This window comes from Thermobia domestica, chromosome 4, assembly GCF_964235325.1.
Source record: "Thermobia domestica chromosome 4, izTheDome1.hap1.1, whole genome shotgun sequence".
Classification (NCBI taxonomy): domain Eukaryota; kingdom Metazoa; phylum Arthropoda; class Insecta; order Zygentoma; family Lepismatidae; genus Thermobia; species Thermobia domestica.
The window spans coordinates 40,180,044-40,207,328 of NC_137457.1; the positions used below are offsets into that span (position 1 = coordinate 40,180,044).

The 27,285-nt window shown below is 35.9% G+C and overlaps 1 protein-coding gene across 1 annotated transcript in view; it reads right to left on the reverse strand.

Annotated features, from left to right (window-relative positions):
• LOC145682733 (uncharacterized) overlaps positions 1-27,285 on the reverse strand; it is a 63,725-nt gene that overhangs the window by 17,069 nt on the left and 19,371 nt on the right. Inside the window, exon 5 of the mRNA XM_081754119.1 lies at positions 24,219-24,335. Within this exon, the coding sequence (XP_081610245.1) occupies positions 24,219-24,335 (117 nt within the window). The remainder of the gene's footprint in view (positions 1-24,218; positions 24,336-27,285) is intronic.

A 27,285-nucleotide genomic window follows, 5' to 3' on the forward strand; every position in this document is an offset into this window, starting at 1 on the left:
CGTCGGAAGCGTAACTAATGTCAGTGAAGACATGCTATAATGTATTTGGGAAAATCGGTCTTTAGCGTCTTACCCGCATTTTTTGATTTATTATATATAAGAACTATAAAGAAAACACTTAACCCATTTTAAAAGTTCTTTCTGCAATGTTATAGCAGAGCTCTGTAGGTATACTGTATATTGTGTGTTAAAACTTCCTTTCACGACGTATAATTTAACTCAACTATATCTAATAGATAAAAGCAAGTGTCAATATTTTCTTTAGCCATTTGTTTACATTAGGAGGACTATTATTGACTGTAGTTAAGGGTTTAGTCATGGACTACAAATGGCTAGAGGATTTAGCTACATCAAGGGTATTTGATTCAGTAAAAGGCATAGATAGAACAAAGAAAAGTTGACTATAAAAGGAATACATTGCTTGCAAATATTCGTTCCTATTCATACGATCCTGTGCTGCTTCTAATGAATGAAGATAATCCTGTAGTGTTTGCATCGTTTGAAAGAACTCTAATCCATTTCTCAACATTTTTTTTGTCCTAAGGATTGATAATATGTTTTTATCCTCTGACGCTTGCAGCATCGCCTGTCTTTTTGCGTATAATTTTATATAAAGTATTATGGGTTCATTCTCCCCTGTTGTATTTGTTAAAATTCGAATTCCGTCTTGTAGGTTAGCAATTTGGGATAACTGAGTGTTTCCAATTTATTTACTTAACTAATTCATTTCGAGATTTTTACTGAAGAACTAGGTCTAAGGCAATCTCCTGTAAGTACATGGAAAGTAACTTCTCCTCAGATCACGACAGCAGTATCGCCAGATGATCAGAATTCATAGAAAAATCAGGACCTTCAATAACGCGTCCGGAATATTTGCAATTCGAGATATTAAATGGGAAGGAGAGTGTCCAGTCAGTCTGGATAAGTATGACACTTCTACCGTGTAAAATTACTTTAACATGCTGTTAGACATAGCATTTTAACCATGCGATTCAGATTTACCGAAGAAATGAAACTGGTGCAATTGAACACATGGTCTCATGGTTAATACACGGTAACATTGAAACATGATCTCATGGTTAATACACGGTAACAAAGCGTATACTTTTACTCACTTGTTGCTATTTATTCATTTGAAATTAATGGTAATAATGTCTTTATTACTTTATGTAAAATATTACGTTCCTATATTTGGGTATTTACAAAATTTCCTGCAACGAATACTCTCGAGAAATTAAACATTCCCAGATTAGAAATCAAGCAGAGAGCAGTTTAATCCTGAAAAAGAACTACATAAAATATTGCCTGGAAAGAGTCTATATATTAATGGATGAAAAGAGTGAATATTTACATGGATGAAAAGGGCCAATATTTTCAAATTTGTATTTTTACAGTTCTCTAAAGTGATTTCCAGTTAAGGCGAAACCTCACTGTTTAACATTTATACTCCACCGTAAACCATCAGTTTAACATCCTGCAAACAGGGATGGTAATTACTGAGATAATGATGTAAAAATTAAATGAACGTAAATAGAGGAGGAAACGGAAGAACCCGAAAAAAACGCACAGCCGGTGTTTATTAACAACAATACTCAATTGCAAACCCATGGGTAGAACGAAGGAACTTCGGTGATAAAAATAAACGCTTTAGCAAATGCCCCATCGAATCATCCAAGTAAGAGTCAATATGCGAAAAACTACGTGTAGAATCTGAAACACAATCGATCCCTTGAATTAGTTTCCTCCATGCATTGTAACACTTGATAATGAACCGTCAATAAGAAAGAAGCTGTTTAATTGCATAGTTCCCATACCCAGGGATTTTGCCAAGACACAAGATACAGAAGAGCAACATATGAGCAAGATGGAGATTCCATTTACGAGTTCTTTCTCGCTGATGGTTAGAACATGCCGACATGCCGAACAGAACATGCCGAACAGATTTTCTGCCACATTATCAATACCTGTATTCCAATTATAAAATATTTTTACACGACCTGTCTGAAATAATCTTGATCTATATAACATTTGATATTTCCCTTCGACACAAAAGCCTACAAAAAGTTTCCTCGAAGAATGATTGGAGAGAGAGAAATAGAGTGTAAGAAGGAAATTTTCTTTTATACTAATGCGAAGTAAATATGGTCAGGAAACTGCTGTATCATTTTCAATGTCAGAATAATTTTAAATGAAAATAAACAATTTACTTTCTTTCTTATCAAGCGCTTCATCATTAGTAAAACATTTCAAATTTGCAAGTATTATGAACAATGAATATATATGGTGGTATAAAGGTATAACAATAAACATTACTTTCAAGCACAACGTAGAAAGTGCATTTGGTGTATATACCAACACATACTCCATATTTAAGAACAACCTGGTGCATACACGATGTGTAACCTATCAGCTAATTATGTAATCTAATAAACACTTTCGAAATAAGACTTTTTGCGAATTTAAAATACATTACAATGAAAACACGGAAGCTTAAACACCAGTTATTTAAAGCTGGAAGCTTAAATACCAGTATTCCAAACCCCTTTTATTTGTTATAAAATTACTTTCGTCACTTACTGTCAGAAAGAAAAATCCTATAAAATCTAATCTGATATGAAAGAAAAAGAAACAAATTGAAAATATACGTTCTAAATTGCATCGTTGATTCAACTGCATTTAGTGGAAGATTTCCCAATATGATATTCGAATGCACAAGGAGAAAGCAAACCATATCGCGCAAAGCCGTAAGTTTGTTACACAACGTTGGTGGAAAATACACATATAATTTAAGTGTGAAATTGCCAATTATAAAACAAGTACTGAACAACACCTGAAATGATCTTAAAATTTTCACTTTTAAATGTTTTTAAAACTCATTCCTCACAAATCCCAATTCCTGACAATTAGTACAATTCCCGACTTATCCCTGTTTCCTCAGAAATTCTCATATTTTGTTGCTTCCAGGTTTGCCGACACCCTGGATATGATATAACATTTTCTATGTAAGATATTTTTATTTTATAGAAAGTCCTGGAAAACATACTGGGTTTTCTCTATTTACATTATATCTATATGTGCTATATTACATATCTCCTAACATATACTGAAATCGAACAGGCATTCGTTTAGGGCTCATCTACAAAATCAGATTAACATATTTCAACCATTTTGTTTTAAACAAAAGTTTTAGCCTTCTGCATGACACATGTTAACTTAGGTGTGGTACGTGAAGAGCACGTGAAAGGAGGAATGCAGAATTCAGAATGTTTCACCACGCAAAAATGGCTCGATAGGTACGAACAACTATTCGAAATTAATGAAAGCCTTCTATAATATATAATCAGTCATAACAGAACAAGTGTGAACATAGAATGTAGTCACAGTTATTCGGAAGAAATCCTTCCCCTTTATTTTTTCTCATGTGAAGTACTAGTATACCCTGCTCTAACACAATGTATTGCAATTTTTTGTCATTGATTATTTCATTTCACGTCCGTCAAGCTGGCCCGCACAAATTTCATATTCAAACTAAAACGGTACCAAAAATTTGTACCCAATATGTACCAATTTGTACCACTAAAATTAGAATTTGTACCCCCACCAATTTAAAAAAAAATTGAATTTTTGATGGCGGGCCAGCTTGACGTCAACCTGGCCCGTACAATTTATTTTTCTCTCCAATTCGAACAAAAACGGTACCAAAAATTAGTACCCAATATGTACCAATTTGTACCACTAAAATTAGAATTTGTACCTCCAACAATTTCGAAAAAAATGAACTTTTGATGGCGGGCCAGCTTGACGTCAAGCTGGCCCGCACAATTTCTTTTTCTTTCCAATTCGAACAAAAACGGTACCAAAAATTTGTACCCAATATGTACCAATTTGTACCACTAAAATTAGAATTTGTACCCCCACCAATTTCGAAAAAAATGAACTTTTGATGGCGGGCCAGCATGACGTCAAGCTGGCCCGCACAATTTATTTTTCTTTCCAATTCGAACAAAAACGGTACCAAAAATTTGTACCCAATATGTACCAATTTGTACCACTAAAATTAGAATTTGTACTCCCACCAATTTCGAAAAAAATTAATTTTTGATGGCGGGCCAGCATGACGTCAAGCTGGCCCGCACAATTTATTTTTCTTTCCAATTCGAACAAAAACGGTACCAAAAATGTGTACCCAATATGTACCAATTTGTACCACTAAAATTAGAATTTGTACTCCCACCAATTTCGAAAAAAATGAATTTTTGATGGCGGGCCAGCTTGACGTCAAGCTGGTCCGCACAATTTGTTTTTCTTTCCAATTCGAACGAAAACGGTACCAAAAATTTGTACCCAATATGTACCAATTTGTACCACTAAAATTAGAATTTGTACCCCCACCAATTTAAAAAAAAATTAATTTTGGATGGCGGGCCAGCTTGACGTCAAGCTGGTCCGCACAATTTATTTTTCTTTCCAATTCGAACAAAAACGGTACCAAAAATTTGTACCCAATATGTACCAATTTGTACCACTAAAATTAGAATTTGTACTCCCACCAATTTCGAAAAAAATGAATTTCTGATGGCGGGCCAGCTTGACGTCAAGCTGGCCCGCACAATTTATTTTTCTTTCCAATTCGAACCAAAACGTTACCAAAAATTTGTACCCAATATGTACCAATTTTTACCACCAAAATTAGAATTTGTACCCCCACCAATTTTGACAAATTTGAATTTTTCTCTTCAGTGTTTATACATTTAGTTTAAGAACAAAGCATTATTTATTCTTTTTTGTCAATTACTTGTTTAATTTTCCCATCCTGGATTTAATTCCTCATCCGTCTTGAGGAATAATTTTATGGAACTGTGGTTCATTGTGAGATTTCACAATCCGAATATAATTCGTCTATAGTGTAATCTTTAGTTTAGTCTTCCATTTAGTTTAGAGATAAGGTTAAAGCTTTTGATTACTTCTATACATCACATGACTTAGCAAGTGCGTACTTCATCCTCCTCCCTCTGGCCTTTTTTTTTTAATCTTGTATCCAGTTCTTACTTCTGTTTAGAGGAATAAAAATAGATCGACCAAGAATTCATCATGCAACGAAAACGAGGCAAACCACCCTCTATTGAGAAGCGTTATATCGAAGCGGAAATCATGAAGTATAAGGAGGAAGTAGTTCAAATGGTACGTATTCACGTCCGTCAAGCTGGCCCGCACAAATTTCATATTCAAACTAAAACAGTACCAAAAATTTGTACCCAATATGTACCAATTTGTACCACTAAAATTAGAATTTGTACCCCCACCAATTTCGAAAAAATTGAATTTTTGATGGCGGGCCAGCTTGACGTCAAGCTGGCCCGCACAATTTATTTTTCTTTCCAATTCGAACAGAAACGGTATCAAAAATTTGTACCCAATATGTACCAATTTGTACCACTAAAATTAGAATTTGTACCCCCACCAATTTCAAAAAAATTGAATATTTGATGGCGGGCCAGCTTGACGTCAAGCTGGCCCGCACAATTTATTTTTCTTTCCAATTCGAACAAAAACGGTATCAAAAATTTGTACCCAATATGAACCAATTTGTACCACTAAAATTAGAATTTGTACCCCCACCAATTTCGAAAAAATTGATTTTTTGATGGCGAGCCAGCTTGACGTCAAGCTGGCCCGCACAATTTATTTTTCTTTCCAATTCGAACAAAAACGGTACCAAAAATTTGTACCCAATATGTACCAATTTGTACCACTAAAATTAGAATTTGTACCCCCACCAATTTCGAAAAAATTGAATATTTGATGGCGGGCCAGCTTGACGTCAAGCTGGCCCGCACAATTTATTTTTCTTTCCAATTCGAACAGAAACGGTATCAAAAATTTGTACCCAATATGTACCAAATTGTACCACTAAAATTAGAATTTGTACCCCCACCAATTTCAAAAAAATTGAATATTTGATGGCGGGCCAGCTTGACGTCAAGCTGGCCCGCACAATTTATTTTTTTTTCCAATTCGAACAAAAACGGTACCAAAAATTTGTACCCAATATGTACCAATTTGTACCACTAAAATTAGAATTTGTACCCCCACCAATTTCGAAAAAATTGAATATTTGATGGCGGGCCAGCTTGACGTCAAGCTGGCCCGCACAATTTATTTTTCTTTCCAATTCGAACAGAAACGGTATCAAAAATTTGTACCCAATATGTACCAAATTGTACCACTAAAATTAGAATTTGTACCCCCCACCAATTTCAAAAAAATTGAATATTTGATGGCGGGCCAGCTTGACGTCAAGCTGGCCCGCACAATTTATTTTTTTTTTCCAATTCGAACAAAAACGGTACCAAAAATTTGTACCCAATATGTACCAATTTGTACCACTAAAATTAGAATTTGTACCCCCACCAATTTCGAAAAAATTGAATTTTTGATGGCGGGCCAGCTTGACGTCAAGCTGGCCCGCACACTTTATTTTTCTTTCCAATTCGAACAAAAACAGTACCAAAAATTAGTACCTAATATGTACCAATTTGTACCACTAAAATTAGAATTTGTACCCCCACCAATTTCGAAAAAATTGAATATTTGATGGCGGGCCAGCTTGACGTCAAGCTGGCCCGCACAATTTATTTTTCTTTCCAATTCGAACAAAAACAGTACCAAAAATTAGTACCCAATATGTACCAATTTGTACCACTAAAATTAGAATTTGTACCCCCACCAATTTCGAAAAAATTGATTTTTTGATGGCGAGCCAGCTTGACGTCAAGCTGGCCCGCACAATTTATTTTTCTTTCCAATTCGAACAGAAACGGTACCAAAAATTTGTACCCAATATGTACCAATTTGTACCACTAAAATTAGAATTTGTACCCCCACCAATTTCAAAAAAATTGAATATTTGATGGCGGGCCAGCTTGACGTCAAGCTGGCCCGCACAATTTATCTTTCTTTCCAATTCGAACAAAAACAGTACCAAAAATTAGTACCCAATATGTACCAATTTGTACCACTAAAATTAGAATTTGTACCCCCACCAATTTCGAAAAAATTGATTTTTTGATGGCGAGCCAGCTTGACGTCAAGCTGGTCCGCACAATTTATTTTTCTTTCCAATTCGAACAAAAATGGTGCGAAAAATTCGTACCCAATATGTAACAATTTGTACCACCAAAATTAGAATTTGTACCCCTACCGATTTCGAAAGAATTGAATTTTTGATGGCGGGTCATCTTGACGTCAAGCTGACCCGCACAATTTATTTTTGTTTCCAGTTCGAAAAAAATGGTGCGAAAAATTTGTACCCAATATGTACTAATTTGTACCACCAAAATTAGAATTTGTACCCCTACCGATTTCGAAAATATGAATTTTTGATAGCGGGCCAGCTTGACGTCAATCTGCCCTGCTCAACGCATTTTTCTTTCCAATTTGAATGAAAAACTGTATTAAAAATGTGTATCCAACATGTACCGATTTGTACCACGAAAAGTAGAATTTGTTCCTCCACCCATTTGGATAAAATTGAATTTATGTAATTTTTAAAACTATACCTTATCTTGGGCAAACCTGAAGGTAGTGGAAGTACCAAATAGACAATATTCTAATCCGAAACAGATTCAGAAACCAAGTAAAGCTCTGTACAAGTTACTCAGGTGCAGATGTGGGCACAGATAACTCCCTCGGGTTGGTTATCGATCTCTATAAGATGACGCGAATATTATAACCGTGAACCAAGTGAAATTCACTCAAACTAAGAAAGATGTCAAGACTCATAAAGAATTCTGGAGAGCGACAGATAGATGAGTTACCACAACAGATACCACAACAGAAAAATATTATATAAGAGGTGCTTAATGGCAGGAATAATCAAAAGCTGTGATGATTACATGGGGAAACAGAAAAAAATAACTACAAGGCATGGATAATTGAGAAATATTGAAATTAGTGGAAAAGCGAAGAAGTTGCAAACTAAACAAGGACGACGAAGTATACAAGCGATACAGAAACCTGATAAACAAGAAAGGCAAGAAAAGAGTGGTTAGCAAATGCAAGGAAATTTATAAAACTATGAAGACTGGAGACATAGAACAAGCTTACAAGAACGTGAAAAATTAAGTTTATCACATAAGAACCACTGCAAATGTAATAAAGGACAAAGACGGAAACGTTTAGGTATAGGAAGAAGATAGAACACATCGATGCAAGGAATGCGTAGAAGTTTACAAAGAAACTGAACCAGGAAGAAGCGGTGGTAGATGAAGTACATGAAGATTACTTGGGACCATCAATTTTAAAAGTGGAATTTGAAAAAGCAGTGCAAACACTGAAGTCAGATGCAGCAACCGGACCAAATGAAATACCAGCTGAAATTATAAAGAATTTAGGATAAAGAGTGAAAGGAGTTTTGTATAAACTAATAAACAAAATTTACGTAACAGGTAAAGTACCAAAAGATTTTGAGAGTTAAATGTGAAAACAATAGTGTTTGATATTACTTGTGTCAAAAATACTTATAAGAATACTTCGAAAACGTGTGGAAAAAAGAATAGAGGAGAACCTGTCCGAAGACTTATTTGGCGTCAGTTAAAGGAACAGGAGAGGCTAACGACTGATAATCGAACAGTTTCTAAGAGTAAACTTTAGTGGTTGCAAAAGCAACGTTCATCGATGTAGAAAAGGCATTTGATAACGCGAAATGGAACACACTGTTTGAAGTTCTGAAGAAGAAAGGAATAGACTAGAGAGATAGACGAGTAGTACATGGACTAGAAAACCAAACAGGTCTTATAGGAAGACAAAGAGATGAGAATAAAGAAAGTTGTAAGACAAGAATGCGGACATTCACCATGGATATTTCGAATATGATCAAATATGATCAAAATGATCGAGTTGAGTTGATTTTAGTTTAGCGTCCCTTTCAGCAGCGAGGCTATATGAGACGTGGACCTACTGATTAACGTGGAATCCGAACCACATGAGCTCCCGCCGGGAATCGAACCCGGGTCTCCCACGCCAAAGGCGCGTACGCTCAAAATGATCGAATATAAAACGAATGACCTACTGTATTCTCAAATACTCTGTCTGCGTTCTTGTAAGCGACCATGTTTTGCAACTATATAGTTCAACAGGCATGGTTATCGTTTTATAAATATTTTAAGCTTCAAGTTTTTCAGCATAATTCATGAAGATCAAAGATTTTGAACTGAATAATAACACGAATTCCCGGCTTTCAGTCAAGATGTATTTTCTTCTTACATATAGTTTTGGTCTGCTAATGTTGATGCTACATTTTTGAAAGTATCCACTTTGTCGAAAATATTATTTCATATTTTGATATATCCATATGCAGTATTATAATCCCAGCGAATTTCCATGTATTTAGATTCCTCTCTATTTACTTCTAAACCCATGTCCCTACAAGCGTCCAATAAAACCTCATTATTATATTTTCATTTCTTTTCGAGTATTAATCGAATGGTAAATTGATTAATAACTAAATTGATCAATTGAACCTAAATCTACAAAGATAATGTCCAGCAATTTCATCCGCGTATGGCGTCAGTCTTGCTATGTTTGAGAGAATTTTATAGTATGTTGACAGAAGACAGATGCCTTGATCAGTGGCGTATTTAAGGGGGGAGCTTCCGAGCTTAAGCCCCTCCCGAAATCTTACTTACTATAGTAAAGTAAATGAAATATCTTGCAGAATTTTCACATTTCCAGGCAAAGCCCCCCGAAACAAAATCGAAAATACGCCACTGGCCTTGATAATTATTACAGTCGATCTTGTCGCCTTTCTTGTGAATCGGAAAACGATCGATGTTATTTAAGAAAAAAAAGAAATAGAAACAAAAGATATAGTGCTTGGCTTCATATATCCATTGCTTTCTGCTATAATAATTGCTGAAGCTTATGTTTATTATATGGAGCGCTTACTACATAGGGCAATCAACCCATAAAGTTGTGAGAAAATATGCATAAAATTTGTACTGTAAGCTTAATTACACGGAAATTTTAAGTTTGGATTGTACGCATAAATGTATGGAAATTTTACACTTTTTTTCCCTTTACGTTGGTCTACTTACCTTAATTTGGAACTTTCAAATTTTATCCTTTTTTCCACTCAAAGTATTGATAATTCAACAAGGAAATAATTATACTATTTGGTCTAGGAATTAATTCGTGCGGTTGGTACGCACACATTGAAGCTGTAGTACAAACACAAAATACATAAATACCTTAAGAAAAATATTGTCCATCGCTAGCCACCACTTTCGCCCATCTGTCAGGCAATGTACGGATTCCGTAGCGAAAGAAGTCCTCATCCTTGGAAGCGATCCAGTCAGAGACCCATGTTTCGATATCTTCTGAAGAAGTAAACCGCTGTCCAATCAAATCGTTGTTCATGCAATCGAACAAGTAGTAGTCCGAAGGAGCAACGTCTGGTGAATACGGCGGGTGGGGTAAAACTTCCCATCCGACATTTTCTAAATAGGTTTTGACCGGTTTTGCGACATGTGGGCGAGCGTTATCATGTTGAACAATAAGTTTATCATGTCTGTTCTCCCATTCTGGTCGTGTTCTGGCCAGAGCTTGCTTCAAACGCATTAATTGTCGTCGATAACGTTCTCCATTCATAGTTTCACCCGGTTGCAGCAGCTCATAGTACACCACACCTTTCATATGCCACCATATGCACAGCATAACCTTTGCACAGTGAATATCTCGTTTTGGTTGTGATGGACCTGGTTCACCTGGTTTCACCCAGACCTTTTTTCGTTTAGGGTTCTCGTAATGGATCCACTTCTCATCACCCGTAATAATTCGATGCAGAAACCCCTTTCTGCTCTGTCGTTGAAGCAGCAATTCGCAAATGGTTTTTCGTCTTTCAACGTCTCTGTCTTTCAATTCATGTGGAACCCAATGTGACATCTTTTGAATCATTCCCATGGCTTTCAAGCGTTTGGAGACTGTTGTTTGATCAACGCCTAATGCTGCTGCAAGTTGTTCCTGCGTTTGACACGAATCCTGCTCGAGCAATGCTGTCAATTCTTCGTCTTGAAATTTTTTTGGCTGTCCAGCTCGCTCTTGGTCTGCCAAGCCGAAATCACCACTTCTAAACCGTGCAAACCACTTCTGATACGGTCGCTCAGCTAGAGCATGGTCACCACCAAAATACGATGACTTTCAGTCGCACTTTTCTGCATGTTAAAGTAATGCAGCAGGACACCCCGCAAAAACACTTTATCAGGCACAAATTGCGCCATGTTCACTTAACTACAAACTGGTGTTGTTGACGCTTTAATCCACTGCCCTATACTACGAACGATACGCGATGACAGGGGTTTGCAACACATGTGTGGATACACGAAACTGTGGGACGCTCCGTTCGTTGCGCCATCTCTTGTCCACCCGCACGAATTAATTCCTAGACCAAATATGATAATTTAATTTAAATTCATCGTAATTTGGCACATGGCAAACAGCAGTGTGGTAATTGAAGCGGAAGAAGGAGGGAAATTCCCATTCATCTCTGAACACTTTCCAGAAACCTCGTTCCCTTTCGCTTTCTAGAAGGGGTAGGGAACTTGGTAATAGCATCAAACCTTCATGTGTAAAAATTAAAATTATAAACAAATAAGAAATCATCAGTTTATCAGGCTTTAATTGATAATTTATTCACAAGATTTCCTATCGAAGGCGTGGTAGATGAAGTTTCAGTTCTCCATGAGTCGACATTGCCAACTGACATGGTCGATATGGAAAAGATGTTGTATGATAATAGAGAGATGATACTTCTTGCTGAATATTTCAAACCTGACCAAGAAAAATCGTTATCAGACTTAAGTCTAACAAGTAGATTGTCGATGAGAAGTTGCAGAAATCGAGTAGAAATATTATCAATTTCCACGACAGAGTGCGAACGGGGATTTCCCCTTATGAATTTACAGATGACTATTAGAAATACACTAAGTGCTCAAACATTGTCTAACTTGTTGCTCATCACTGTTAATGGCCCACCGCTAGACAAGCTCAAAGTAGACGAGCTACTTATTTCTTGGCTGAAGGATGGACATCATTCCAGTGCGGATGATTTACCGCCAAAAAGTTACCAACAGGAAATAAATCCGATTTCAGATTTGTTTTAAGGTGGAAAATTATAAGTTATGGAAAATGTATATGTGTATTACTAATGGCTTATTTGTGTTATTCAACTTTTTACCTAATTTTTAGTAAGTCTCTTCTTTGCTTTAGGTAAACTACTTTGAATAAATATTCATAATAATTTCAATTATGCATATTTGTAATTTAAATTTAACGTGGTGTTTTAGTGATTACACAAATTACAATTATGAACATACTTTATGGAGATGCTCTCACAGAGGGTACCCGAGCACCTTTATACCCTATGAACAACTGATTTTTCAAGTCTTTTGTGAGAAAAATACTGTGAACTGAGAAACCATAACCTTTTCCATATTGTACAGGAGTATTTTCCTGCGAATAGAAGTTTCTTGTGGAATGCGTTCAGAAATTAACACTTGAAAGAATACTCTCGTAGTATAAGTATATTTTAGGCACACACTAATTTCCCCCACCTCGAACTGTTTCTATTTCCTCACTGACAAACACTTTACCATTTTATATCGTAAAGGTCAGATCCACTGTTATTGTAACAGAGTGGTGCTTGAGCGATTGACTAGAACTCCGATCAGTGACAATTTCACAGTCTTGTTTTATTACAAGTGTAAACTCTTTAGTCAGTTCAGAAGAGACCGTGGATCGTGTTCAGAGTTGATGACGATGGATTTTTGTGAGTCAGAGTAGGTCAAAGTGGATGAGAATGGTTCATGGTGGGTGGTGGGTCAGAGTGGGTCACCATGGGTGATGGGTCACGGTGGGTGGTGTGCCAGAGTGGGTCACGGTGGGTGGTGGGTCATGGTTGGTCAGAGTGGGTCATGGTGGGTGGTGGGTCAGAGTGGGTCACGGTGGGTGGTGGGTCAGTGGGTCGTGGGTCAAGTTTTCATTGACCCACGCCAACTCTGGCACGGGAGGTATTGCCTCTCCAACTTCTTGACAAAAAGTAAAAATGCCACTTCTTTGATGGCCATTTACCAAGACCTGTCAAAATTTGCGAGACTGTACTGTAATTCTTTCCCCCCGCAGCAGACGATTCCTAACTCCGCTTCTACATGTTTCTACGTTTTCATATGTGTATCTACTCAAATTTATAATAGGCTATATATTTGATAAGTAATAGAATTTTATCCATTATTACAGTATTGTATACATGCATTTTTATTTAAATGGCTTTTAAGTTGACAGAAACAATTCACGATGTGAGTTTTCAAAACAACTCTTTTCGTACGTAACTTGGTGGTTTTATTAATTAAGAGAATACGTACCATCTTGAACTACTTCCTCCTTATACTTCATGATTTCCTCTTCGATATAACGCTTCTCAATAGAGGGTGGTTTGCCTCGTTTTGATTGCATGATGAATTCTTGGTCGATCTACTTTTATTCCTCTAAACAGAAGTAAGAACTGGATACAAGATTTTTTTTAAAAAAAAAAGGCAAGAGGGAGGAGGATGAAGTACGCACTTGCTAAGTCATGTGATGTATAGAAGCAATCAAAAGCTTTAACCTTATCTCTAAACTAAATGGAAGACTAAACTAAAGATTACACTATAGACGAATTATATTCGGATTGTGAAATCTCACAATGAACCTCAGTTCCATAAAATTATTCCTCAAGACGGATGAGGAATTAAATCCAGGATGGGAAAATTAAACAAGTAATTGACAAAAAAGAATAAATAATGCTATGTTTTTAAACTAAATGTATAAACACTGAAGAGAAAAATTCAAATTTGTCAAAATTGGTGGGGGTACAAATTCTAATTTTGGTGGTAAAAATTGGTACATATTGGGTACAAATTTTTGGTACCGTTTCTGTTCGAATTGGAAAGAAAAATAAATTGTGCGGGCCAGCTTGACGTCAAGCTGGCTCGCCATCAAAAAATCAATTTTTTCGAAATTGGTGGGGGTACAAATTCTAATTTTGGTGGTAAAAATTGGTACATATTGGGTACAAATTTTTGGTACCGTTTCTGTTCGAATTGGAAAGAAAAATAAATTGTGCGGGCCAGCTTGACGTCAAGCTGGCTCGCCATCAAAAAATCAATTTTTTCGAAATTGGTGGGGGTACAAATTCTAATTTTAGTGGTACAAATTGGTACATATTGGGTACTAATTTTTGGTACTGTTTTTGTTCGAATTGGAAAGAAAAATAAATTGTGCGGGCCAGCTTGACGTCAAGCTGGCCCGCCATCAAATATTCAATTTTTTCGAAATTGGTGGGGGTACAAATTCTAATTTTAGTGGTACAAATTGGTACATATTGGGTACTAATTTTTGGTACCGTTTTTGTTCGAATTGGAAAGAAAAATAAATTGTGCGGGCCAGCTTGACGTCAAGCTGGCCCGCCATCAAATATTCAATTTTTTCGAAATTGGTGGGGGTACAAATTCTAATTTTAGTGGTACAAATTGGTACATATTGGGTACTAATTTTTGGTACCGTTTTTGTTCGAATTGGAAAGAAAAATAAATTGTGCGGGCCAGCTTGACGTCAAGCTGGCCCGCCATCAAATATTCAATTTTTTTGAAATTGGTGGGGGTACAAATTCTAATTTTAGTGGTACAAATTGGTACATATTGGGTACATATTTTTGGTACCGTTTCTGTTCGAATTGGAAAGAAAAATAAATTGTGCGGGCCAGCTTGACGTCAAGCTGGCCCGCCATCAAATATTCAATTTTTTTGAAATTGGTGGGGGTACAAATTCTAATTTTAGTGGTACAAATTGGTACATATTGGGTACATATTTTTGGTACCGTTTCTGTTCGAATTGGAAAGAAAAATAAATTGTGCGGGCCAGCTTGACGTCAAGCTGGCCCGCCATCAAAAATTCAATTTTTTCGAAATTGGTGGGGGTACAAATTCTAATTTTAGTGGTACAAATTGGTACATATTGGGTACAAATTTTTGGTACTGTTTTAGTTTGAATATGAAATTTGTGCGGGCCAGCTTGACGGACGTTACGTATTCTCTTAATAAAAACACCAACTTACTTACGAAAAGAGTTGTTTTGAAAATTCACATCATGAATTGTTTCTGTCAACTTAAAAGCCATTTAAATAAAAATTGTATGTATACAATACTGTAATAATGAAGAAAATTCTATTACTTATCAAATATATATTATAAATTTGAGTAGATACACATATGAAAACGTAGAAACATGTAGAAGCGGAGTTAGGAATCGTCTGCTGCGGGGGGAAAGACCTACAGTACAGTCTCGCAAATTTTGACAGGTCTTGGTAAATGGCCATCTAAGAAGTGGTTTTTTTACTTTTTGTCAAAAAGTTGGAGGGGCAATACCTCCCGTGCCCCATAGCTCCGCCCAGTAAATGAAACACAGAAAGGTCTCTGAATTAGCATAAGCAAGTTAAAAGAGGGAGCGAACCAGTTATGATATGGATCGTACTGGCGTCGCAGGTCGGATAACCAACGTCAAGGGCATTTTCCAGTGCAATGGGAAGGAGTTGGAGTGAAGAGAAGATAATGTTGGCCTCTGAGCATACTCTTTGTTATCTTTCCAGTTCTGGGGGAGATGCATGGAGTTCACTAAATTTCATATTACTGCGTTATCTTTTTTTTGGTATTTTACCTAAAAATTCGGGGGGACGCGTTCCCCATCACCCCCGCTTACAGCTCCCATTATCTAAGTCTTATCATCATGGTCAAGTTGCAGGAGGGAAGTTGACTGACGTAGTTTAACACTACAGAATTGAGAGTTGGAAAAATTTCAATTTAGTATAATATATTACAAATATATATATATATATATAACCGATCAACAGGCCTGACGAAATGGTTTCGAGGGCCGGATTTTGTCAGGGACCCGACTGCTTTTAACCGTAATTAAAACCTAAAGTGTATCTACAATAGTTGTAATAATTTTAACTAGATACTTAGTGTCCCCCGGAACTCTGATATGTTTTTCGGGGCTGACATGTTTTCCAGACATGTTTTTTAGGGGCTAGTGCCTCCCGGAGCTCTGTGAGTGCCTCCGAAGGAGACCAGAATAATACGTCTATAATATAATAATAAATAGAACAGTACCATGTGAAAATAATAAGTGCTCCTCCGAATACCGTTGAGCCTCCCCCCGGAACAGTATTTTCTGAAATAAACACTGCTCAGTGTCTGTTAGTTTGTCCGAATTTTCTTACATAGACTGGTGTCTGTACTACTAATAATTATGTATTCTGTGCATAGCTTCGCGTGTTCTATTGAAAGTACCGTAAAACGGGGCTACTTTGACATTTAGGGTTACTTTGACATAGAGTGGGGCTACTTTGACAGATGTGCAATTCGTGCTTCCTGTGAGAATTGTTGCATATACTTTCATAGATAAAGGCTGATATGGTGTCCACGGTGCGAATTGCCGGAGGGGATGAGGGATTTCTCCCATTGTATTTCTACCCCCTCTCAATATCCTTCCTGTCCCCCAATATATAATATGAGGACTTCAAGAAGGAAGCCTACAAAGGAAGATAGAAGGCTATGACGAAAACATCTGTGCCATTTGTATGTGTGACTATTGAAAGTACAAGGGTGGAAGAGAGTGGATTCAATGTGTCCTGTGCAAAAAATGGGTATGTGAGTTTTGTAATGATGGATCAAAAAATCCTCAGTATGTTTGTTACGACTGTGATGTTGACGACTAAGGTTTTTCTTTCCATTGTTACATGTAAAGATAACATACCGATACATATGTAATTATGTTAAAAGTAAAGTAAAGTATAAAAAATAAAGTAGAGTAAAAAAATAAAGTAACAATGTAAGGTAAAGCACCGTGTATGTTCAAAGTAAAAGATGTTAAAAGTAAAGCTTTAGAAAAAATTGTATAGTGCTGTATAATGATGTACCACAACAAAATAAAGATTTCGCGCTTATCAAGTATACAGCATACCGTACCTTACACATGACCAAAACAGTGTTTTATACACTTTACATAAAATCCATGTCAAAATAACTCCATACGTTGAGTAACTTTGACCTTATGCAGCAAATACATAAGATGTCAAAGTAGCCCCACCCCCAGGGCTACTTTGACCGGTATTTCTTAATTTCTTCCCACCAAAACTTACTTGTAGAGACTTAGGTTTAGTAGTGGATGTGATAACCTAGATACCTATTGTTATGATGAGAATAGTATCATTCATTGGTTGCAGAAAGTGTCCCTTGTACACATCTAAACTAGTCCAAAACCTGTCAAAGTAGCCCCGTTTTACGGTATCATTTAACTTGGGAAAATAACTAAGTTAAAAATAATAATTTCGCTCTAATATAAAGCCAATCAGGAAAAAAAAAAAAAAAAGGAAGAAAATACATCTACCACGTCTAAACTACTAAACACATTGATTAAAGAATGGAAACAATACAAATCTCTGGATGTAGACGAAATTCCTTTCGCGTTAAATTTAGCTGGGGGGAGGAAATTGTGAAACGAGTTACAGAAACTCATTTTCCTCAACTGAAAAAAGGGAGGAATTGCCACGAGATTAGAAGGAATCAATCATCGAAAAAATGAAATGAACTCTTTAGCTTAAAATTCTACTTTTATGCAAGCTAAGTGCTAAAGGAGACGGATGAAATTGTAAGTGAATGATGGAAGAAATGGTGGAATGAGAAACAGGGAAAAAACGAGAGAATCCCGAGAAAACCCACGGATACGATTTCGTCCACCACGAATCAATCATTGTTCCGATTCACAAGAAAGGCGACAAGATCGACTGTAATAATTATCAAGGCCAGTGGCGTATTTTCGATTTAGTTTCGGGGGGCTTTGCCTGGAAATGTAAAAATTCTGCAAGATATTTCATTTACTTTACTATAGTAAGTAAGATTTCGGGAGGGGCTTAAGCTCGGAAGCTCCCCCCTTAAATACGCCACTGATCAAGGCATCTGTCTTCTGTCAACATGCTATAAAATTCTCTCAAACATAGCAAGACCGACGCCATACGCGGATGAAATTGCTGGACATTATCATTGTAGATTTAGGTTCAATTGATCAATTTAATTATTAATCAATTTATCATTCGATTAATACTCGAAAAGAAATGAGAATATAATAATGAGGTTTTATTGGACGCTTGTAGGGACATGGGTTTAGAAGTAAATAGAGAGGAATCTAAATACATGGAAATTCGCTGGGATTATAATACTGCATATGGATATGTCAAAATATGAAATAATATTTTCGACAAAGTGGATACTTTCAAAAATGTAGCATCAACATTAGCAGACCAAAACTATATGTAGGAAGAAAATACATCTTGACTGAAAGCCGGGAATTCGTGTTATTATTCAGTTCAAAACCTTTGATCTTCATGAATTATGCTGAAAAACTTGAAGCTTAAAATATTTATAAAACGATAACCATGCCTGTTGAACTATATAGTTGCGAAACATGGTCGCTTACAAGAACGCAGACAGAGTATTTGAGAATACAGTAGGTCATTCCTTTCGATCATTTTGATCATATTTGATCATATTCGAAATATCCATGGTGAATGTCCGCATTCTTGTCTTACAACTTTCTTTATTCTCATCTCTTTTTCTTCCTATAAGACCTGTTTGGTTTTCTAGTCCATGTACTACTCGTCTATCTCTCTAGTCTATTCCTTTCTTCTTCAGAACTTCAAACAGTGTGTTCCATTTCGCGTTATCAAATGCCTTTTCTACATCGATGAACGTTGCTGTTACAACCACTAAAGTTTACTCTTAGAAACTGTTCGATTATCAGTCGTTAGCCTCTCCTGTTCCTTTAACTGACGCCAAATAAGTCTTCGGACAGGTTCTCCTCTATTCTTTTTTCCACACGTTTTCGAAGTATTCTTATAAGTATTTTTGACACAAGTAATATCAAACACTATTGTTTTCACATTTAACTCTCAAAATCTTTTGGTACTTTACCTGTTACGTACATTTTGTTTATTAGTTTATACAAAACTCCTTTCACTCTTTATCCTAAATTCTTTATAATTTCAGCTGGTATTTCATTTGGTCCGGTTGCTGCATCTGACTTCAGTGTTTGCACTGCTTCTTCAAATTCCACTTTTAAAATTCATGGTCCCAAGTAATCTTCATGTACTTCTTCATCTACCACCGTTCCTTCCCGGTTCAGTTTCTTTGTAAACTTCTGCGCATTCCTTCCATCGATGTGTTCTATCTTCTTCCTATACCTGAACGTTTCCGTCTTTGTCCTTTATTACATTTGCAGTGGTTCTGATGTGATAAACTTAATTTTTCACGTTATTGTAAGCTTGTTCTATGTCTCCAGTCTTCATATTTTCATCAATTTCCTAGCATTTGCTAACCACTCTTTTCTTGCTTTTCTTGTTTATCAGGTTTCTGTATTGCTTGTATACGTCGTCGTCCTTGTTTAGTTTGCAACTTTTCGCTTTTCCACTAATTTCAATATTTCTTCAATTATCCATGCCTTGTAGTTTTTTTTCCTGTTTCCCCATGTAATCATCACAGCTTTTGATTATTCCTGCCATTAAGCACCTCTTACATAATATTTTTCGCAGTATCTGTTGTGGTAACTCATCTATCTGTCGCTCTCCAGAATTCTTTATGAGTCTTGACATCTTTCTTAGTTTGAGTGAATTTCACTTGGTGCACGGTTATAATATTCGCGTCATCTTATAGAGACCGATAACCAACACGAGGGAGTCATCTGTGCCCACATCTGCACCTGAGTAACTTGTAAGGAGCTTTACTTGGTTTCTGAATCTGTTTCGGATTAGAATATTGTCTATTTGGTACTTTCACTACCTGCTGGCCCGCCATCAAAAATTCCTTTTTTTCGAAATTGGTGGGGGTTTAAATTCTAATTTTAGTGGTACAAATTGGTACATATTGGGTACAAATTTTTGGTACCGTTTTTGTTCGAATTGGAAACAAAAACAAATTGTGCGGGCCAGCTTGACGTCAAGCTGGCCCGCCATCAAAAATTCAATTTTTTCGAAATTGGTGGGGGTTCAAATTCTAATTTTAGTGGTACAAATTGGTACATATTGGGTACAAATTTTTGGTACCGTTTTTGTTCGAATTGGAGAGAAAAATAAATTGTGCGGGCCAGCTTGACGTCAAGCTGGCCCGCCATCAAAAATTCATTTTTTTCGAAATTGGTGGGGGTACAAATTCTAATTTTAGTTGTACAAATTGGTACATATTGGGTACAAATTTTTGGTACCGTTTTTGTTCGAATTAGAAAGAAAAATAAATTGTGCCAAAAATTCAATTTTTTCGAAATTGGTGGGGGTACAAATTCTAATTTTAGTGGTACAAATTGGTACATATTGGGTACAAATTTTTGGTACCGTTTTTGTTCGAATTGGAAAGAAAAATCAAAAATTCATTTTTTTCGAAATTGGTGGGGGTACAAATTCTAATTTTAGTTGTACAAATTGGTACATATTGGGTACAAATTTTTGGTACCGTTTTTGTTCGAATTAGAAAGAAAAATAAATTGTGCGGGCCAGCTTGACGTCAAGCTGGCCCGCCATCAAAAATTCAATTTTTTCGAAATTGGTGGGGGTACAAATTCTAATTTTAGTGGTACAAATTGGTACATATTGGGTACAAATTTTTGGTACCGTTTTTGTTCGAATTGGAAAGAAAAATAAATTGTGCGGGCCAGCTTGACGTCAAGCTGGCCCGCCATCAAAAATTCATTTTTTTCGAAATTGGTGGGGGTACAAATTCTAATTTTAGTTGTACAAATTGGTACATATTGGGTACAAATTTTTGGTACCGTTTTTGTTCGAATTAGAAAGAAAAATAAATTGTGCGGGCCAGCTTGACGTCAAGCTGGCCCGCCATCAAAAATTCAATTTTTTCGAAATTGGTGGGGGTTCAAATTCTAATTTTAGTGGTACAAATTAGTACATATTAGGTACTAATTTTTGGTACCGTTTTTGTTCGAATTGGAAAGAAAAATAAATTGTGCGGGCCAGCTTGACGTCAAGCTGGCCCGCCATCAAAAATTCATTTTTTTCGAAATTGGTGGGGGTACAAATTCTAATTTTAGTTGTACAAATTGGTACATATTGGGTACAAATTTTTGGTACCGTTTTTGTTCGAATTAGAAAGAAAAATAAATTGTGCGGGCCAGCTTGACGTCAAGCTGGCCCGCCATCAAAAATTCAATTTTTTCGAAATTGGTGGGGGTACAAATTCTAATTTTAGTGGTACAAATTGGTACATATTGGGTACAAATTTTTGGTACCGTTTTTGTTCGAATTGGAAAGAAAAATAAATTGTGCGGGCCAGCTTGACGTCAAGCTGGCCCGCCATCAAAAATTCATTTTTTTCGAAATTGGTGGGGGTACAAATTCTAATTTTAGTTGTACAAATTGGTACATATTGGGTACAAATTTTTGGTACCGTTTTTGTTCGAATTAGAAAGAAAAATAAATTGTGCGGGCCAGCTTGACGTCAAGCTGGCCCGCCATCAAAAATTCAATTTTTTCGAAATTGGTGGGGGTACAAATTCTAATTTTAGTGGTACAAATTGGTACATATTGGGTACAAATTTTTGGTACCGTTTTTGTTCGAATTGGAAAGAAAAATAAATTGTGCGGGCCAGCTTGACGTCAAGCTGGCCCGCCATCAAAAATTCATTTTTTTCGAAATTGGTGGGGGTACAAATTCTAATTTTAGTTGTACAAATTGGTACATATTGGGTACAAATTTTTGGTACCGTTTTTGTTCGAATTAGAAAGAAAAATAAATTGTGCGGGCCAGCTTGACGTCAAGCTGGCCCGCCATCAAAAATTCAATTTTTTCGAAATTGGTGGGGGTTCAAATTCTAATTTTAGTGGTACAAATTGGTACATATTAGGTACTAATTTTTGGTACCGTTTTTGTTCGAATTGGAAAGAAAAATAAATTGTGCGGGCCAGCTTGACGTCAAGCTGGCCCGCCATCAAAAATTCATTTTTTTCGAAATTGGTGGGGGTACAAATTCTAATTTTAGTTGTACAAATTGGTACATATTGGGTACAAATTTTTGGTACCGTTTTTGTTCGAATTAGAAAGAAAAATAAATTGTGCGGGCCAGCTTGACGTCAAGCTGGCCCGCCATCAAAAATTCAATTTTTTCGAAATTGGTGGGGGTTCAAATTCTAATTTTAGTGGTACAAATTGGTACATATTAGGTACTAATTTTTGGTACCGTTTTTGTTCGAATTGGAAAGAAAAATAAATTGTGCGGGCCAGCTTGACGTCAAGCTGGCCCGCCATCAAAAATTCATTTTTTTCGAAATTGGTGGGGGTACAAATTCTAATTTTAGTTGTACAAATTGGTACATATTGGGTACAAATTTTTGGTACCGTTTTTGTTCGAATTAGAAAGAAAAATAAATTGTGCGGGCCAGCTTGACGTCAAGCTGGCCCGCCATCAAAAATTCAATTTTTTCGAAATTGGTGGGGGTACAAATTCTAATTTTAGTGGTACAAATTGGTACATATTGGGTACAAATTTTTGGTACTGTTTTAGTTTGAATATGAAATTTGTGCGGGCCAGCTTGACGGACGTTTTCATTTCTAGTCTTCTACGTATATTTATTGCACACTATTAGAAAATCTTTGGGAGCGCCTGAATGTGATGAAAGTGTACATATAAGAGAAGGCAAAAAGATTATAAAATTGTCCGTTTCTTGCATCCTCACGAAAATTTTAGTCAGGCAGAAGGGGATAATTCTTTCTCAGAATCTTTAGCAGGGTTCATATAGTTGAAAGTTCGCCACATGGCTTATCACAGCCCTTTATAGGCTATAGTAGGAATATGAGTTTTCCTTCTGTAAACGCTTTCCTTAGAGATGTTTTGTCATATATCTTCATATTTGTTATCTCTAGCTGACACATTAAGCTTGGGAAACTTTCTTAGACTACTATTTTATCTATGCAGTACACAGATATTCTCTAGAGTCTCTCGCAAGCGAATTGTCAGTAACCAATCGGAACGTTCCGTGCTTAAATCTTGACATCAGTCATCCTGATCCGAGATTTTCTACTGGTTTTCTCAGACTCGCCAGATAGACGAGTATAATCTTCACTCTGATGTCAAATGTTAACAATCACTATCTCAAGTTCCTATTATCATTAAATTATATAAAGTTCGAAACAACTTTAAATAAAGTACGTGAATCGGGACACTGTACTCACTTCAATAAATGCAACAGATACACATTTTCTCTTCTTCTGGATGCTGTCAACCATAACATGCTTGAAAGTATACGTATGACTGTCTTTTCACATTGCATGAGAAAATATACCAGCACTCTACAGGGCAGAAACGAATTGGCTCTCGTAGGGTGTCTAGGCATTGATGATAGTGCATTTTCTAAGTTCCGTTATTTCCTGGGAAAATCCGAAGCTTGAGAAGTGACGAGAACTCAAGAAACCTACTTTTGTAGCTAGAAGACGGACCTAACTCTGTTCCTAAATACAGGCAACATATTTAAAAGCATTCAAATTGAAGATATTTTTTTTAATTAGTGTACTCTAAAGTATTAGTAATAATAGAGTTTAGATGAATTTTGAATTGTATAAAATAAAAGGATTTTGTAACATTTTAGAAATTAGCATGCCATATTTTATATAGGACACTTCTATTGCTCATCAAGTACTGGACGCAGCTCTAAAGAAATAGAAAGCCAGATTTTTTAAAAGTATATTTTAACTTTCGAATTACCTAATTAATTTTCCATAAAAGATATATAGTGAAACTGTAGGTATTATAAAACCAAGCAGTCTTTTACAGAGTGTAGATTAACTCAGTATTTGTAAAATAGCCGAGTAACAAACACCATGTCTTTTTCCTTTATTCAATTAATAAAACCATACATTTCGTTCACTTTTACCTTCTTACCTTGAACAACACCAATGAAAATCAATGCTACAAATACTAGTCTTGTGTGCACTTACTACGCGGTTAGGCAATAAACAAATTATTTATTGTACAGAAACACACAAAATCACCAAAGCATGTTTGATAAAAGCACGAATGAAATATAAACGCACTAGAAGCACTGCATACAAATCGAAAAGAAAATAATATCTCACCTTCTAGTATTACTGTGACACCCTCACCCAAGATGTGCTTGACTTCTTCCGACTGAAATGCAGTTTCCAGTTGCTGTAATTGTTCTTCAAAAATGTCACCAACATTTTCCAATTTCACTGGAACAGTAAGATCATTGCCACAATTAGAGTACTGTTCCACCGAACTCATTACTATAATATTGTACCTACATGCCACAGCTACACACGGAAAAAGCAGATACTACAAAGATATGTGTTGTCTGTCTAGTTTATGATAAAGCAAGTAAACTGCTTTCCGAGCAGCTATTGCGTCGAGACGAATAGCATGATAAATGCTCATACCTTAATTTGTTTCGAAGAAATCAATGTTTCCAACTGTTCCAGTCAAATTTCCGTATTATATAACTAAGGTGGAAAATTACCGCTCAAAGTTGGAGAACGAAAATGAAAGGAAAAGTGCCTTGGTTTATTGCGAATATCTACCCTAAGATACACGACACGAACATGCGAATAGTACCAAAAACGGCTTCAGTGTCAAGATAATGATATACGAAGAATTGTCCGAAGAAAATGTGTCTTCTTTCTCTAGCCAATTTACCAATTCTCTCCGGACAATACATTTTTAGTCAATTTTTATTCAATCAACTTCAGCATAAATTCTACTCATTGTAGGAACATGAATAGCATCTCGCCTTCTTTGGAATGAATTTGCCTTTTGAAGGGTAGCACTCGCATGTTGGTCTCATGCATTTGAGGAGAGAAAACTCGATAAAAAGCGATTTTAAAAACAAAATCCCTTATTGTAAAAGTTTGGGCTCCTCTGAGCGCTCCTTGTTTTAAAGCTCGTATCTCGAAATCATGTAAAACATACAATATAGTGTATGTAATATCAGTGCAAAATGTCAATCTCTTAGCTTGAAAACTGAGGACGGGAAAATTAATATCCTATATGGAATGAGTATCCTACTCCTCCCTACATCATAAAATATAACATAATGTTATATTAAAATTTCCTAGCAGATGGCTTGTTATCCGAGGTTCATGAGTAGTACCTGGTTATCCTTTGCAGGGATGGCACTTTCCATCTTTGCCACTATTATATCAGTGTCATGTATCTGAGGAGAGAAAATTTCTTCCAAATATGAATTTGGAAGAAAGGATCATTATTTTGCAAGTTTTGGCCTCTTTGGGACGTCCCTGTGTTAACGCCCGTATCTCAAAATCACCTCAAACATACTACATTGTGTATGTAATAGTCTAGAACATTGTAACAATTCCTTCTTTTTACCTTAAACTTAGCTGTTTGGTATTTATATTGTGTCTTTACACAGCTTTTCTTAGATATTTTGGGATGAAACAGCCTTGGTATAAAAAAGTGGGCAAGTTAAAAAGTTTCACTCCATACAAACACTCAAATAAATTTAAGTATTCTGAAATGCAAAGTGAGTGTTAAATTCTGAGTGGAAAACGTATTGTCATTCAGTAACAAAAATAGTAAATAGTCGCAGGAAGCAGGTACGATCATTCCCAAAATGAATGTTGCATATCTCTAACTGTGTTCATGTAAGAATATAATTTGATAATGATTTTGAAGGCTACTTTTAATATTGATACTGTCTGCATAATTGGAAAATGTATACTTTCGGCAAATTTGATAGGAAAAGAATTATAAATACGAAAATTAGAATGAGTAAAACAAAATGTTGCTAAATGAACAAGAAAGTTTTATTTCGGTTTTATTGTTCTTATTTACTGCTCTTTTGACATGAAATTTGCCACTTCCATGCCTTTGTTAATCATACACATACCAACAATATAAGAAATACCGGGCGAATTCGTTATCAAATTATATTCCTACAAAGAACACATTTCTAGACGTGTTTGAAAAGTTTTGTAATTGGGAATAGAATAAGAAATAAGACAAAAGACAACCAAACTAATTTTAATTAGGCACGGCTTCATGGATTCACTTTTATTTACATTAAAAATGGAAATATGTTTTTTTTCAGTTTTGTTGGCAATAAAGTTAAGATATTGAACTGTAATATTACATAACTATTTAAGTGTTGCTGAGACTATTTTTTTTTAATTTGGTAAGTAGATCGAGAGAATGGATTTGAACAATAGCGGGAATATATATTTGCTCAATTATTTAATGTTCCATGGTCTTCCTTCTAAGTAATACCACAAATAGCTTTAGACTTATAGCCTGGAATCTAATTGCTAATCTATAAGTCTTAAAAACTTAAATTGAATAGAAATAATACTACCGAAACGAAATATTCTTCGATCAATTCGTGGTAGCAACAGGATCAAATTCATAGTACTACTTTCTCACAGTGTTGCAATTCGCACTAAGCTAAGGTATGAATGACTCTTTCAAAAGTTCCTTAATTCCGAGCATTCAATACACACAATTCCAGGTTCGGTTCATAATAGGGATGCTTATCTTGGATACAAAACTGGGCAAAAGTTCGTATCCAAACTTAACCCTTTTAGGACTTTTGGTACATTTATATCATGGCGTTGACCTTTATAATCTCTAGTAAAGGTCATTCAAGTTTGGAAGAATCAACGAACATGTCTCATGAGCGTTTTGCAGTCACCTTTGCGATGGTGGGTGTAGTGACGTCAGAAACATTGAAGAAGGAATAAAGAAGTAAATTTAGAGCTTCTTTTAAAAAGAGACATTCCTTACACATCCTTTTTATACTAAAACCACGGTTTAATAGGTCGTGTTCGTAATGAAGGATTGATTAAAACTGCACAATCGAAATTTCCGGATTGAATACCAGAAGTGAAAAACTCGTGTCCAAGTTGAAAGAAAATGGGATTATTTCAGGAATAAGTAACCCACTTTCGAGGTAATATTCTCTCCTCGAGTACATGATACCGATATGGAGTGATACCGCTGGAAAGGGTCGTTTATTCCAAAAAATGCGAAGTACAATTGATGATCCTCCAATAAAAAATAAAACATCTGTCAGGAAACATCATGTTATATTTTCTGATGTAAGGTAGAGTGAGATACTCGTTCCATGTGTTAATATTTCACGCCCTCAGTTTTCGAGTTATGAGAATGACATTT